Below are 15382 nucleotides of genomic sequence, written 5' to 3' on the forward strand. Positions count from 1 at the left end.
CTCTGATGTTTTGATGTCTCTGCACATGGTTAAATCTATACCTCTGACATGATTTTGTATATTTTCTGTAAATGGAGTACTACATACCTTTCTAGACCATTGGAAAGAAATGTATTTGCAAGCTGCACGAAGATTTGAGGCCAGTTTTGTAATGGATACAAGAATTATGTTTAGAATATTAAGCTCAGAAGGAAAACAACCATCCTCTATTGTTGTCTCGAAAATGCCTACCGAACCATTTGAAGCCTAGCTACTTATCACACAATCCGCCTCTTCCTGTGTTACCCTCCTCCCTGTATTTCTTTTCCTCCCTTTCATTTTTTGCCTCATACCTCATTCATCAATTTACAGAGAAGAGGGGAAACCACATCTATTTTAGCCAACAGAAGTGTATGATTTTTCACATCTAATTCTTCTTAGATGTTAATTTATGATCCTGAATACAACACTTCATTGTTTGGTTTATTTTCAATTGTATCCCTATCCCTCTGAACTGCTCGCTATGACAGCCTCTTGTTCATCTAAGCTCGTTCACCTGCAGTTTTGTAATCATCTTTACTCCCGAGGCCAGTAAAAGAACATCCCTTACAAATCTTATTAACAGCTCTGAAAAGACAAATGTGCTTCCTTTTCACAAAAGCGGTTCTGTCCCAAAACGGAACAAAACTTATCTCCAAACAGATGTGCTATCGAGCCATTATTATGTGTTTCAGCCTGTTTTCTGGCGTGGGCGAGGGGAGCAGTAGCTCGCCATCCAATGCACCACGTTTTTCTTCTATTCTTCTTCTGCAAGTGCCACATGTTTAAATGGACAGAGCCATTCTACACTATTGCTTAGTAACTTTTCACTCCTACTAAAGGAAGTGCTCGGGAGGGAAAAATAGAAGGCTTTCTTGGACTACAAAAAGAGAAATAAATCTCCCTATTTTCACACGTCGACAAGAAATAAAATAAACCTCCTTATTTTCACACCTTTCCCCCTGCCGTCTAATCCCAGATAGGCGGTATTTTCTCATGGAATTAACAAACAAAACAAAACAAAACAAAAAAAAACCCAAGAGCAGCTGAAGACACTGACACCCGTCCGTGTGCTCTGACGGAGAGCAGCCCTCGGTGCGAAGCCCAGCCCCGGGCTGGCTCCAGCCGCGCCGCCGTGACACCCGGAGCTGCGGCGAGGCGCGGCTGCCGGCCAGGGCAGGCACACGAGGCGCCGCCGGGGGCCCGAGCCATCCCCGGCGAGGACCAAACGCCGCCTTCCGCCGAGAGGCGCCGCTGCAGGTACCCGGGCCGGGGGAGAGGGTCAGCGGCGGCCGGCAGGTGTGTCCGGGGCGCTCCGCGGCACCCCCTCCCCGCCGTGCCCGCTGCCCGCCGGCGGCCGGGCCCGGCAGCCCCCGGCCCCCCCGCCCGCCATGTGCCGGCGGGGGCGGAGCCGGCGGCCCCTCCCCGCGCCCGGTACCGGCCCCGGCGGCCCCAAAGTGCTGATTCAGCCCCCGCCGCCCGCTCCCCGCTCCCGGCGGCGGTACCTGAGGCCGTGTACCAGCTGCCGGCGTGGCTGGCCTCCCGGCAGAGCACCCGGTTGGACATCTTGGAGCCGGAGCCGCCTATGGTGTTCGGGGGGGGCGCTGGGGGACGGGCCCGCCCGCGGCGGCGGCGGCGGCGGCGGCGCTGCTCCCCCTCCTCCCCCGGCACGGCCCGGGCCCCGCGGGCGGAGGCGGCGCTGCCGGGGCGGCGCGGGCCGGGGGCGCGGGACCGGGCGGGGTCGCGGAGGGGGGACGCGGAGACAGAGCCCGAGGCCGCCGCCGCCAACTCCGCGCCGGCGGGTGGGGGGGCGCGGAGAGAAGGAGGCCGCGGCCGCAGCTGGGTTTGGCCCCGCTCGGCTCCCGTGGACTAAGGGCCGCGCGGGCGCCGCGCCCCCATTGGGCACCAAAGCAAAAGCCTCACCGTGATTGGCCGCTCGCCCTCCTTCGGCCCCGCCCACCGCTTTGACAAGTACGGCACCGCCCCGCGGGGGCGGGGGTAAGGGGCGGGGCCTGGCGGCAGAGCCCGCTGCGGATTGGCCGGCGCGTTGCCGTGGCGATGGGTGGCGTGCGCGCTGATTGGCCGAGCCGTGTCTCCGTGGTGGCGGGGCAGATTCCGGGCGCGGGTCAGGCGAGGGGAGCGGGGCGGGGGGGCCCGGAGACCCCCGGGGCGGCCCGTGGGAGCGCCCCGTTATCCTGCCCCGCTGGTCCCCGCGCCGGCACGGCCCGTGGGAGCAGCTGGGGTGCTGGGGCTCGAGGGACGGAGCACCGTGTCCCAAAGGCATCTTTGGGAACATGGATTTTGCTGCGCTGGGGCTCCGTGTTGCCGAGCTGGGATCCTTCCCTGCGCCTCCCTGCCCGTGCCGTGACGCCCGTGGCAGCATGGCACCGAGCGAGGGCCGTGGGAGTACAGCTGTGTGGAAGTCTCCGGTTCTTCTCTGCTTAATACTTCCCCACCCCTTTATTTTTTATTTCTTTATTATCTGGGTGAATGGACTGCTGCCATGGAGACATCAAGCGTGGCTCAAAATAGCTAACGAGGCAGAACTGAAAAGGGGAGTATGGCCGGTACAAAAGGGGGAAGGGAAAAAGCAATTTCAGCTCTGACGTGAGAGATGCAACCAGCAGAGAGGAAAGCACGACAGGAGAGATGAGGGCTGCAGCCATTAAGGCCTTAAAGGCAGACTGGGGCTTTGTGAGGTGGAGCACATGTGGGCCCGGTCAGGAAATACATTCTCCTCCTCCCCCTTTGTCATCTAATTCTTCGAGAAGTCCTCCAGGCTGTTATAAAAACGTGCAAAATGGAGAGGACTGGGGGGTTGTTTTGTTTTTGTTTGCTTGGTTTTGCTTTGGTTTTGATTTTTTACTGTAAAACAAAGGAAGTGGGGGGACAAAGGCATTATTCGCAGTATGTCTTGGAGATCAAAAAGGCTCACGCTGCAGGCATGGCTGGCCTCCCCCTCTGCACCCAGGACACTGCCCTGCCACTGCAGACTGGGGTCTCCAACTAATAATCCTCATAGGTAGCCATGAGGATATGGGGCCTGATTATCCCAGCAAATGTCTAATGTTTTATGAAGCCTTCACTGCTCTACATATCCTTACAGTATTCTATTGTATTTTACAAACAGTGTCTTCAAAAAGGTTAACGCAGACTATAATTGCTACCTAGACTGGAAGAACTACCCTACCTGATTGTTTTAACATAAAACTATACTGGTGGTTGTGATACCCATTTACACCTCTCAAATCGTTTACATAAACTTCAGTGCTAAGAGGAGTCCCTGAAGTGATCCTTCAATAAAGTTAACTAAATGCAGCAGAGGATAAATTTTACTGCATGGAGAAAAATACCTGTTGTGATTATATCACACCAGGGTATATTCAAGTTATTGATACACCATTGTCCCACAGTCCATCACCAACACTTAGAAGAGGCTGCTAGGAGCAACATTTTATTACAAAACATAATTTTTAATTATCTGGTATTATTTTCTATCACTTAGAGGAACAGCTTTCATTTTCTCTAAGCATTTCCCTTTCAATTAAATTAAAATGTGAGAACTTCTGATTAGTAATCCAGATGGTTTAGTAATTAAAAACATTTTTATAAGTATTTTCTTCTGGATATACTACCTTTCTTTAAAATTTTTTTTCCTCTTCACCTTGCCTTTTAAAATTCCTTAAATATATTTGTTCTTCTTGTTGCTATATAACAGACTGGATTCCTTTTCTCCTTGTGCTTCTTTTCCAAGCTCCTTCTCCTTTGCTTTCCTCATTAACCTTTCTTTCCTTGTGAGTAGTTTTATCTCTCCTAGACTAGGCACAGACTGGGATGGAGTTTTTACTGGGTGTAACATGAACACAGCATCCATGTAGATGCAGAGGAACACTATAGCTCAGTGTTAGCATGTCTCAGAAAGCACAGGCTTTCTTTTTGCTGATCCTTAAATTGTGGTATGTGCCACAGTGTTTCCACACAAACACTGTGACAGCCAGGTGAATCTCTGCCCTTCTCTGTTGTCAATTAGCACTGTCAATCCAGAGCCCATGGGAGCTGGAGAACGTCCTCCAGTTTTTGCTTGCTCCTGACAAAGCTTGTCAGCCACAACACTACAGAAGGAACTTCTGCCATTTCCACTGCTAAGGGTGACAGTAGGATATTAATTTGTGCCCTATCACAAGTGGTCATAATACCAGTGAGCAGTGTTTAGTGATTTGTGGGTTCCTGTTGGTCACTGTCGTGTCCTGATCATGAACTGTTTGTGTAAGGGCCAGGGATGTGCTCCCTCAGTGCCACGTGTAAATGGAAGAGGCAGAAACAGAAAAGCAGTCAACTCTTCAAGAAATGTTTGGAAAACGCTCTCAGGCACGTGGTGTGAATCTTGGGGTGTCCTGTGCAGGGCCAGGAGTTGGACTTGATCCTTGGGGGTCCCTTCTCACAGAGAAGGATCCCACCAATGGCAGGGCTGGGTTTCCTGGTGCTCGAGACACAGAGCATGGAAATGTTGTAGCCACAAACTGAGAAACCAGGCTGAGCTTTCCATGGAATGATGTGAAGCCTGGGTTAGGCTGGGAGATGCTCCTGGTCATCTACAATTCTTCCAAACGCTGTTTGTATGGGGAACAGTAACAGGAGCACTGAACAGTTCCAAGCTGTTAGTCCAGTCATTTTTCCCTGGTATGCAGGAGAGACCTGACACAATGCATGGACAATCCCCCAAGTCTGCACACCCTTAAAGCACAGACCTCTGCTACACTTGTGTTGGCAGTTTGCTCCTTACCTGGAAGAAAAGCATGAAGGCACTGGCAAGTGTCCTTAGCACGCAGGGTTTTCCTTCAGCAGCACCCTGTGACCAGCTGGGATGGGACATTTTCAGCTGGCCCAGCTTTCACAGTCTGTTGCTTTCTTGGTTTTTGCTCTCATTGTCCTCTTGCACGTGGTTTTTTCCCATAATGTTTTTCACAATGTCCACTTCCTCTCCCCTCCCTTCTCAGGAAGCTGTTCAATGTTACTTTAGGTTTTTCTATTTACAAACTGTTGTTCTGCATCTGAGGAACCTGCTGTTCCTACCAGTCCTTCCTTCTACTGTTAAAAGCAGACACCCCCACCTCACCCCCAGCTTCACAATCCTTACAAGGGAAATATCTCCACTTCCTGAGCAACATAAAGAGCATCTGAGATAATATCAGTGGGTAATTATCCATCTTGTAAATCCTTCTCGATCACCCAGCAGTCTTTTGCCAATTTAGGCTCCTCTTGGAAAACAGGTCTGTACACACAATTGCAAAGCAAACTTGGAGAAGAGAGCTAAAAGCACATTTGGAATAGGAACATGATACATTCCTAGTCAGTGTTGCACTAGCACTGATGTAAACTGCCCCATAATTATTCATGGTACATTTACATTTGAAGTCCTTGCTTGAAACTGTATTTGAATGGGAACATTTGCAGAAATGGTGCTGATAGACTTTTCATCATGGTGAAATGCCTCTTTCTGTAATAGCTGGCATTCTATATTTCTGTATTTCTGTGATCTAGGCTATGTAGTCACTCTTAAAATGAATCCTGACTACGAAAGGCAATAGGGAACACAAGCTAAGGCTTGGCTAAGAATAATTTGTTATGTAATTTGTACAATGATAAGAATATATCAAAACCTCCACTCTATGAAGTGTGGTAGGCATAGGAATTTTTCTCATGTTTCCTTCCCAACCTACGGGTTTCAACTGCTTGTCTTTTTCAGAATTTTTCAGATTTTTCCTTTGTTTGAAAGCAGGTCTTTTATTTCTAGAAAGTCAGATGGGGAGAGAAAAGTTCTTTTGATCAGTCTGCTTTTACAATGGTGACAGTGCCTCCAAAAATAAAATGGATTGCTCAAAGACAGGTACTGATTTTGGAGAAAGTCCTTGATAAATTAAAAAAAAGGATTTGGCAAGTTAAACTGTAATTTTAGGTGGTAACAGGCTTCAGAGTAGAAGGATGTAGAATCCTTTGATCAGAATTGCTTTTAGTGGGAAATCCTTCTGTCATTGTTCCCTTCCAGGGAAGAGACAATGTTCTCAGTGGAAGCAGTTAAAAAGACACACTTCAAAATACTGCATATGACTCATATATAATTCTTTGAGTTACTGAATAGTAACTTCTGGATATTGGAGATCTAAAATAGTCATCTTGAAAGGTATGTTGCCAAGTAAACGAGGTATTCCATTTTCTACTCAATTTTACTGCCATTCAGAGCATATACTCAGTTACCTGGGGTAGGGAACACTAAAAAAATAATAATAAAGAGATAATGGCTTTTAGCCACTTAGCAGTGGCCTGTCATATATCTAAAGTTGCCATTTTCAAGTTCTTCTTCAAACTTTTTCTTTAAATGTACTTGTGTTTCAGAATTAAATACAATTTATCTTGAAGCTTTCAGAATTGTTATTTCCTGTGGAAAAACAGTACCATTTTCTTTCTAGATTAAATTGGGATAGCGAACATGTGTCAAGTCTCTTCACAGCATTGTCATGTTTTTGTAGTAAAGAGTTTAAAACAAATAAATGCTTTTAAAACTTAGACTTTATCATTACTTTTGTAACTGAGAACTAGATAATCTAGGTATTAACTTGCTTCTTATTCCTGTTACAAACTATCTTCTATGCAAAAGATCTCAATTGGTGAAGCCAATTTAACAAGTAAAGGAAAATGGTTGTGCTTGTCTTGTTGACTTGTCATACCTTCACAGGAATCAAGATTTAATTCTTAGAGCTGGTGAGTTCACTACTGCTAGTTACATTTCAATTTATTTCTTAGAAGAGGCTGCCCAGAAAAGCTGCTGGCAGGGACAGCTTCTAACATCATCACTGTGTGAACACAGCTTTTTCATTCTCTTGAATTCAATCTCTAGCCTACATGGGAAAATAGCAGCAGATGACACCATATAGCAGTGACACCAGCAGCTGAGTAGATAGCACGCTGCTGGCAGGGACAGCTTCCCTTAGCACGGGGACTGATGCTTTGACATTCCAGGTTGATGCTAGAGCTGTGCAGAAAGCCAGTGCTTCAAGTTTTGTGCAGCTGCTTGACAGGTGTTACTGTCAGGTAAGAAATCTGATTTTATTCTGAATTCAGGTACAACAGTCTAGGAAAATTGCTCTGTGTGGGGAGGATTAAAAGTGAAACTGCTTCTTTTTCTTTGTTTTGCACAAATTCTCAACATAGAAGCTGGAGAGCAGCAGATTCCCTTGGCATTTAACAGTTCTTAGTCTTGCAAAGTTGTTTCTTCTGAAATGTTGGAATGCCATTTTAGGAATAAAAATAGCAGTACTAAGCCCTTATGGTGTTTCCTTGTCTTCACTTATATGTTATTACTCATTCCAGAAAGTCAAAACACTGTTCTTAAATCCTTTCAGTATCTTTTTAGGGTCACTGTTTGATAGAGACTCTTCACCACAATGCAATAAAATTAGTAATCTCCTTCCAAGTTTTGGTACATTTTCCAAAAGACAGCTTTTAGGCTTGATTTGGGATCAGCAGGTTTCTTTCAAGAGTTCCCCACTTTTACTGCTCTTGGACTGTACTAATTCAATGTTTCTGATTTAAGATACTAAGATACTTGTAAAATAGTGAGAACCTTCCTACTAAGACTAACAGCAAGACCTCAGTCCCTGCAAGTTTTTAGACAATTCAACTAAGGGTAGCAGTACAGAGAGCTGAATTACAGAACACTTATACATCACTTCCACATTCATTCTGTACACTGAATCCTGTCATAAGAGATCAATGTCAAATGCTGAACAGCACACCTCATTAATGTACCAATGTGAGACACTGGAGGCTGCCTGTAGGTGATCCGTTCAGCTGCTGGATCTCACTGTTTGTTTTAACTGAATCCATTTACTGGTGTTCTGGAGCAAGTTGTCTCCTCTTTACTTAAAAATAAATTTCAATTGTTCTGCATTCATTTGCTTTCTGTTTAGCCATGTTGCACTGGAGTGTGCTATAAATAAAATAAGTAATAATGAAATAAAACTAAATCAAGTTATATAAATTATCAGCCACATGATTCTTGTAATAAATTGTTCCCCTTTATGTCACACATTCAGAGGATGTAGCCCCATGCAATTATTCAGACCTTCATCCAGTAGTGCAGCTTCAGTACTTTATTTTGGAAGTCTCTAAATAGCTAGTTTAAAACAAGAGAACAATTAAATGTAAAGTGTTCTTTATTAAATAAACTCAAAAGATAAAGCAAATTGTGCAGTTAATAAAGACAACAACGTGGCCAAAGGATTTTTACAGCAGAAAACAAATTGCGGCAAATGAGCATTTCAGTCTAGCAGCCAAAATGTCCTCATTTTTATGGAGTTAATTTCGGTCCTCAAATTGTGACTTGTTTTTTAAAAGATATGCTGCTAGAAATTCAATGGGATTGGGCGGTCTGCAAAGAAAAAAGAGTAAACCAAAAGCAATTATTTTTTATTACGTGAAATTAGATAGCTGAAGGACCAGTCACCTTCCCTTAAAAGCAACATAACTCCTCCCAAACACTTCTAAGCACTGGTTTAGGGATGACCAACTACACAGAGCGAAATCTGTAAATCTCCAGTTTATGTCTAATGAGGAAGTTTTTAAAAACGGGTCTTAGTCACTGCTGGTTCAACGTTAGCAAATTGCTAGAACAGTTCCATACCTAAAACCACAGTCTGTAAGCATAAATACTGGATGTACATCATTGGATATGACATGCATTTGCCTATTTCTTTAACTCATGCTATTTAAAGTAAAACTGAATCTCCGCTTTTTTTTTTTTTCAAGTGGTTATTGTGTAGCTTAGTCTATTAAGAGTTATTTTCATGGTTTCTGGCAATTGAAATGAACACAAAAAAATCTTCAAGTTTGAGATGTGCTGTAACTTGCAAGTAGTAAACAATAAACACTTTTGATCACTGGCCTTAGTCTGTAGTTCTTTTAAAAATAACTCCTCCAGCTATACCATGTGAATCCTGCTAATCTGGATTCTGTCCACAGAATAAATGACACACTTATTCCACAGTAGGTCAAACCAAAGGTCTAGCAGTGAGCAAATATGCCTATAAAGAGCACAAAACAACAACAACAACAAAAATCTGCAGAGATACTTGTCAAGACCATCCTTTTGGCTTCCAAGCATGTACTAATTTCTGAGCTAGCACCCTTAATAGTCCTGGGTGGATTTCTCTACAGCTTTGACCAGTTGCCTCTTGAGCACAAATAAAATGTTTAAGTCCTCAACTGAAACCAAAAGAAATAGCTTAATTATGTGACCTGTGAAGGATCAGCCATTTTGTTTGTTATAAATTTGCTACCTGCTTTATTTCATTTGATTACTGTATCAGAAGAGATAATGAACAGTCCATCCCAATCTGTCATCTCAGTGCTGTTGTGATTTAACAGGCTCCTAATATGTTCATCCACAGAAGCCTCTTTCCTAGAGATCATCTATTCAGTCACTCCGTATACAGACAGCATTCCATACTTCTGACCACCTTGTCACTCACTTTTTCACATTCTACCAGAATACAGGGGAATTACACAGAATATTAAAAACACAAGAAAATCACAAATTTAATTAGTGACATTACGCTTGTTTTTTACCCCTTTAAGTTGGTTTTACCACTTCAATTTCTAAATCCTACCATTCAGAATTTATTTTTGATTAAAGCTGTTCATTGACATATACATCTATATACATGACATATACATGTTTCCAAAATGGTAATTTTCAGATCAGAATCTAACATTTTGTCAGTAGTGTTTTTCACTACCCTCCGAGGTCCACAATTTTATGTTTATTTGATTCAATCACTGTCAGTGATGACATGTCAGTCTTTATAGTTTTATTAAGTTCCTGTGCAATTATTTGCAATTGATCGACTTAAAAAACAAACAGAAACTGAAACACAGAACTCCCTAAACTATTCTGTAACTCGGTGTCATTAACAACTTTTGTCAGCCAGTCCTTCAAATTGTTATAAGTGATCTTTTCTATTATTCTAGTGCTGAGCTCGTTTCACCATGAAAATTCAATATTTACTTCTACCCTCTATCCCATATCTTCCCATCAGTTCCTCATCCATATAAAGGCATTTCCTTTCAACACCAACAGCAACTAACTCTCTTTAAAAGCTGTTAGTGAATAACTATGTGAAAAACTTTTTGGAAATTTAGACGGACTGCATCATCTGCATTCCTCTTTATGTATGCTTGCTGACTCCTTCAATAATCTCCAAGACACCTAAAAGACCTGACTAAAATTGTGTTGACCTCCTCCCAAATATGTCAGTTATCCATATGTTCATTCTTGTGGATGGTAATTTCTACTGAATCCCAGGCATGATCATCAGATGTACTGGGCTGTTCCCAGTATTCCTGTGAAAAAGAACTTGGCATCCACTAGTTACTTTCCCATTCAATTTTAAGCAGTAGATTATACAGCAGAGCTGACAGTTTGGCTTTCTCACTCCTGAGGGTTTCTTATGCTCAGCTGAACAGCCAGTTTGACCTGGTAGATTCATACTTATTCAGATTTTTGCCTCAATGTTCCCCAACCCCTCCTATCAATGATCCAATTTCACTCCTGTGATGAGCCCCTGTAAAGAAGATGGAAAAAAGGCAAGCAAAGAGAAAGGGAAGGGAAAAGAAAAGTTTGCCTGTCACACAAGTATCCAGAGTGTATGGCTAGGGTGCTAACCTTGAGCTGTGTTTTACACAGAGTCTGCAGCAGAACTCCCACACATCAGCTGAAGCTCTGCATATCCCTCTCGTGTGCACATGGGGTGGACCTTTCTAGGTCCCTCATTTTGCTTAATCAGCTGTCTGTACACTGCAGTTTAAATTCCCAAGTCCTTTTGAAGTTCATACACTGTCGATGGTTTTTCTGACTGTAGGTGCCACGATGCAATTATGGTCATCTACACCAGCTTTTGATTGCATTATTTCAGTTTCAGAGATGGTTACACGCAGTACGAATTGCCCCTAGTGAGGATACACCAAAAGGCTAGAAACAAGTTTTGTTAAGATGAAGACTGTTGGCTGTTATTGAAGGGCACCTTTCTACACTGACTGGTAAAGAGAGCTGGGGCACCTCAACAGCATAATCTTTACTCAGAGGATAAACCATCAGTCTGCCTCTTACTGTGCTGACAGTGCAGGCCCAGCCTCACCCTTCAGAAAGTGTTTTAATCTCTGACAAAGATGCATGTCATGCCTGGTTTGTCTTCCCTTCTCTTAAAAGTCAAGCAGAACTCTTTAAAACTCCACACTACAAAAATCTTCAGAACTAGAACATCCTCTTGCCCTGCTTCTCTAAGGTGAATTATGTCATACAATCAGTAACAAAACCCCTCCCTTTTTTCCCTCTGAAACTTCTGCAGTAGTGTACCTCATTGGAAGAGCATGAATTCAATCAATAACTCCTACCACGCAATGTGTGCCTAAGAGGAACCCATCCTGCATAGTCAGTCAGTAATTCAGAAGTTCATAAACCTGATGTAATAACGATCTTACAAAGAGCAAAACCATATTTGGTGTGCGAGGCCTGAGAAGTGCTGCACTGCCCAAGTTTGAGAGCTACACTTTCCTAGGAACAGAAGGAACAGGGAAGCATCTTACCTCTCTTTTGCAAGAACAGCAAGTCCCTGTAGCAAGATAGGTACAACTGTCTGATCCAAGTAGGCACGTGTGGGTAACGACTGAAGATCCACCTTCTGCTTTGATGTTTTCTCGGCATTTAGTTTCTCATTTTCTACTATCCTCTGAAAAAAAAAAGTGAACGAACATTGGTCATAGCAGCCACAGCTACTTTGAAGTGTGTGTGCAAAGTACCCATCTCTGCAATTCAAGGACAATAATTTCTTTACATCTTTTGAGAATATTTAAGTGCATGTTTTTTCTTGCACAAAAACCTAATCCAGAGGAACCTTCTGTTAAATTCCTATGTTTTGGGGAAAGAATGTTTAGAAGTTTTAAGTTTTCTATAAGAAAACATATCCAATCCCAGTAATTTTTATTTCTGCTTTTGCATTCACTGATTTGAACTCTACACCACTCAGACAGGAATGACTGCTAATGAGAGTCTCAGTCAATGGTTCCTGTACACAGATGCTTCTAACACAAAATGCTAAAAGTACAAGGAATTCAGGTGAGGCCCGACAAAGGGGACTCTGCTAAAGTCAAGTACTTTGTGACTGTGCTCTACTCACGTAGAGATGGACACTTTAAAGAAAACATACACAAAATGCTTCCAGGTACTTTTTGATCAAAAAATGCTGAATCATCTTACACCATTAATTGTAGTTGAAAATACCCTCCCACTGCCAGTAAAACAAATGTATTCAATGCAATGTACATGAATCTACTGACACGGGACCAATGTGTTATGGGTCTGTAGAAACCATGGAAGCTGAGGCATAGAGACAAGCAAATGTCAGAGAGATGACTCTCAGAAGATGTTTAAGAATAGTTTCTGCAAAAGCTTAGCACAGAGTAGGAACTTATAATAAAGGGACAGACTGAAGGCATTTCTTTGTAGAGTACCTAAATGCCATAGAGTTAGGAAGTGATTGTCCCAGCCTACTCAGTATGGGTTGAGCCTAATGTGGATGGCTTTTTTTTGTGCCATAATATATATCTGCATCTCTTACAGATAGCAATAGAACAGACAATAATCATAAGAAACTTCAATAAAACCCCTCAACTCATTAAAAGGTTCATTATTTACTTCAGTACCATTTAGTACAATGGAAGCAGCACAACAGAAAATATATTTGCAGCCATTTCTGCAAGGGACAGGTATTGTTTAGCTCCATTGAGAATACTACATTTTCTGCAGTTAGAACTCAGGATTCAGCTTTCTTTCCCAATTGCAAATGTGACTTCCATGCAACAAAATCTTTGTTACCTCTACATTTTCAGTGAGACCGTATTCAGAATGAGGATTTTCTGGAACCTGTAAAATAAGACACAGTTAGCAAAGCTAAAATGCTCCTTTTATGCATATACCATAATGCACATAAAACATTTCTTGTAATACCTGTGGCTGTCCCTCCATAATCTGTTCTCCCTCCATGATTCGAAAAGTGAAATTTGATGGACGCACAGGAAGATCTTGGAAAGCAATGAAAGAACAGGTCAGCAGGCTGAGATGAAGCCCATGTGAGTTAAGTGATATTGCATCACTTGGATACTAATGGTTACCAAGGCACAATTACTAGAAAGCAGAGGGAGTTGCTCCGTGCTCCCCCCCGCGCCAAACTTGAACTGGTTCCTCCCGCACGCAGAACCCAGAAGTGCCTTTAAGTTTCGCGTTACGTGCGCAGAAGAGAGCAGTACTGGGATTAGAAAATACAGCACTCATCCCCCCGGAAAGCCGCAACAGCCCTTCCCCTCCTTCCTTCCTTCCGTCCGTCCCTCCCGTGCCCACCGCCCACCCCACTGCACGCCACCGCGCCCCGAGAGCCCCCGCGGGCAGGGCCGCGCTGGGGCCGCGCCGCAACCGCGGGCCACGTGCGGGCGCCCTCCCGGCCCTGCCCGGGCGGCCCGGGGGGCAGAGGCGGCCCCGCGGCAGGGCTCTCACCGCCGCTCGGTGCGGGCTGGGCGGGGCTCGGGCTCGGGCTCGGCGGCGCTCCGGGAGCCGCTCCGCAGCTGCCGCCGCCGCCGTCGCGAGTTGTTTTGACGTCAGTGAAGCGGTCGCGTGGCCGGCCCCCGGCGCTCTGCGCCTGCGCGGGCCCCGCCCAGCCCCGGCACGGCCCGCGCGAGGGCGGGGCGGAGCGCGAGGGCGGGGCGGGGTTTGTCCAGGAGGCCTGTGGGGAATAACCCTGGCGGGAATAGCCCTGGCGGGAATAGCCCTGGCGGGATGTGTTCGCTCCCAAATCCGCCCGGGGTTTGGGGGTACAGAAATGTGCTCGCAATCAGTGCGGCTTGGCGTCTGAGGAGGTCACTGCAGTGGTCACGAAAAAGAACACTGCGGAAGTTAATTTGGGTCTGAAAGTGGGGTTTTGTTAGTGAAGTAATCTTCCAGAGCTGCGTAGAGTGTGGTTTGCATAAAGGTGAGTGCTGGACATTAATCTTCTCTCTGTTAACATAATCGCAGCTGCTCAGCTTTCACCAGGGATCAGCTTCAGTCATCCCTTCCTGACTTAACGCTGTCAGGAAATGAAAGACTCTGCTGCTTCTGTAGCTGCTGTGGTGTTATAAACTGTACCAGCGTTTGAGCATCTGTGGCTGATCGCTTTGTTTTCTTTTTTTAGGAATTAAATTTGAGGAGGAACTTCTTGACAGTGAAGGTGGCAGAGCACTGGAGGACAGGCTGCCTAGGGAGGCGATGAAGTCTCCTTCTCTAGAGGAGACCCTCTGCTTCAAACCCTGCCTGCATGCACTCCTGTGCCACCTGCTTTTATAACCCTGCCTTAGCCAAGGGCCTGGACTAAATGATCTCAGTGGTTTGTGCTAGTGAATTAAAACCCCATAAGAATATTTTTTGGTTCAAATTGACAAAGTAGTTTCATTTCTGTGGGTTTGGGCTTTTTTTTTTTTTTTTGTTTGTGGGGGTTTTTTTTAGAAAATAAACTTTCTTCTGCTGTTTTACAAAAATAGGTGTACTTCTTTTTCTGTCTTCTTGCTCCAGTGATGATATGAATATAAATGATCTATGCATATGAATGATCTCGTTAATGCTCCTAAAAGATTAGTGAAATGGAGAAATAACAGAAAATCACATGTTTTCAATAAATTCTGCTCTGGTGTAATCATCTAGTAGTGGTAATAATCAAGTGTGTGTACATAAATTAATTTAAAATAATGCTTGCAGAACTGATAATATTACCAGTGTGATAAGCAGGGTCAAAAACTAGTGTAGTCAGTCACAGATTTGATACTCCACTGAAGAAGGTGGAATTAGAGCAGAACTGTGTCCTATCTTTGTGTCTATTTTAGTACCTAGTGCTGGCAAACTTGATGCTGAAGAGGTGACGTGAAAACACTGAGATTTCTTTACTAAAACCTAGAGCAGCAATACAAACAAATTCTTAATGGGAACAGGTATAAGCTTTTCAGACACTTTTGAGCCTCTCTCTGAATTTTTCATCGTGTGCTAGTAAGGATATTTTAGAGAATTGCATTTAGAGGTCATGTTGGGAAAGAAAAAAGGTTTTCCAACTTACCTTTTTGTGCAATGGTAAATCACGGCATCAGGGTAGTTGCACCTTTCTAGTTCCTTTGACTGTAATGCTGCTCTGCTCAGATTACCAAATCTTTTGCTGAGACACCAGATTGTATCTCCTGTATTTCACGGGTCGTCAATCTTCAGAGCAGAGTCAACAGCTGCCCACTTCGGAGA

The 15382-nt window shown here is 44.3% G+C and overlaps 2 protein-coding genes across 6 annotated transcripts in view; both read right to left on the bottom strand.

Moving 5' to 3' along the window:
* Nucleotides 1–2976, bottom strand: part of MEMO1 (mediator of cell motility 1) — a 30250-nt gene extending 27274 nt beyond the window's left edge. Inside the window, exon 1 of one of the 2 annotated variants that reach the window (XM_063390995.1) lies at nt 1524–1864. In XM_063390995.1, the coding sequence (XP_063247065.1) occupies nt 1524–1584 (61 nt within the window). In that variant the 5' untranslated portion in view covers nt 1585–1864. Of the gene's footprint in view, nt 1–1523 lie in introns of both variants that reach the window. The other variant, XM_063390994.1, reaches the window with a different exon arrangement.
* A 5237-nt stretch (nt 2977–8213) lies between these two features.
* DPY30 (dpy-30 histone methyltransferase complex regulatory subunit) overlaps nt 8214–15382 on the bottom strand; it is a 128734-nt gene continuing 121565 nt past the window's right edge. Inside the window, exons 1-6 of one of the 4 annotated variants that reach the window (XM_063391001.1) lie at nt 13622–13741; nt 13257–13361; nt 13079–13152; nt 12947–12994; nt 11659–11801; nt 8214–8446 (exon numbers count right to left, since the gene is read on the bottom strand). In XM_063391001.1, the coding sequence (XP_063247071.1) occupies nt 8374–8446; nt 11659–11801; nt 12947–12994; nt 13079–13114 (300 nt within the window). In that variant the 5' untranslated portion in view covers nt 13115–13152; nt 13257–13361; nt 13622–13741 and the 3' untranslated portion in view covers nt 8214–8373. Of the gene's footprint in view, nt 8447–11658; nt 11802–12946; nt 12995–13078; nt 13153–13242; nt 13362–13621; nt 13749–15382 lie in introns of those variants that run through there. The other 3 variants (XM_063390999.1, XM_063390997.1, XM_063391000.1) reach the window with 3 other exon arrangements.

This window comes from Prinia subflava, chromosome 2 (assembly GCF_021018805.1).
Source record: "Prinia subflava isolate CZ2003 ecotype Zambia chromosome 2, Cam_Psub_1.2, whole genome shotgun sequence".
Taxonomy (NCBI): Eukaryota; Metazoa; Chordata; class Aves; order Passeriformes; family Cisticolidae; genus Prinia; species Prinia subflava.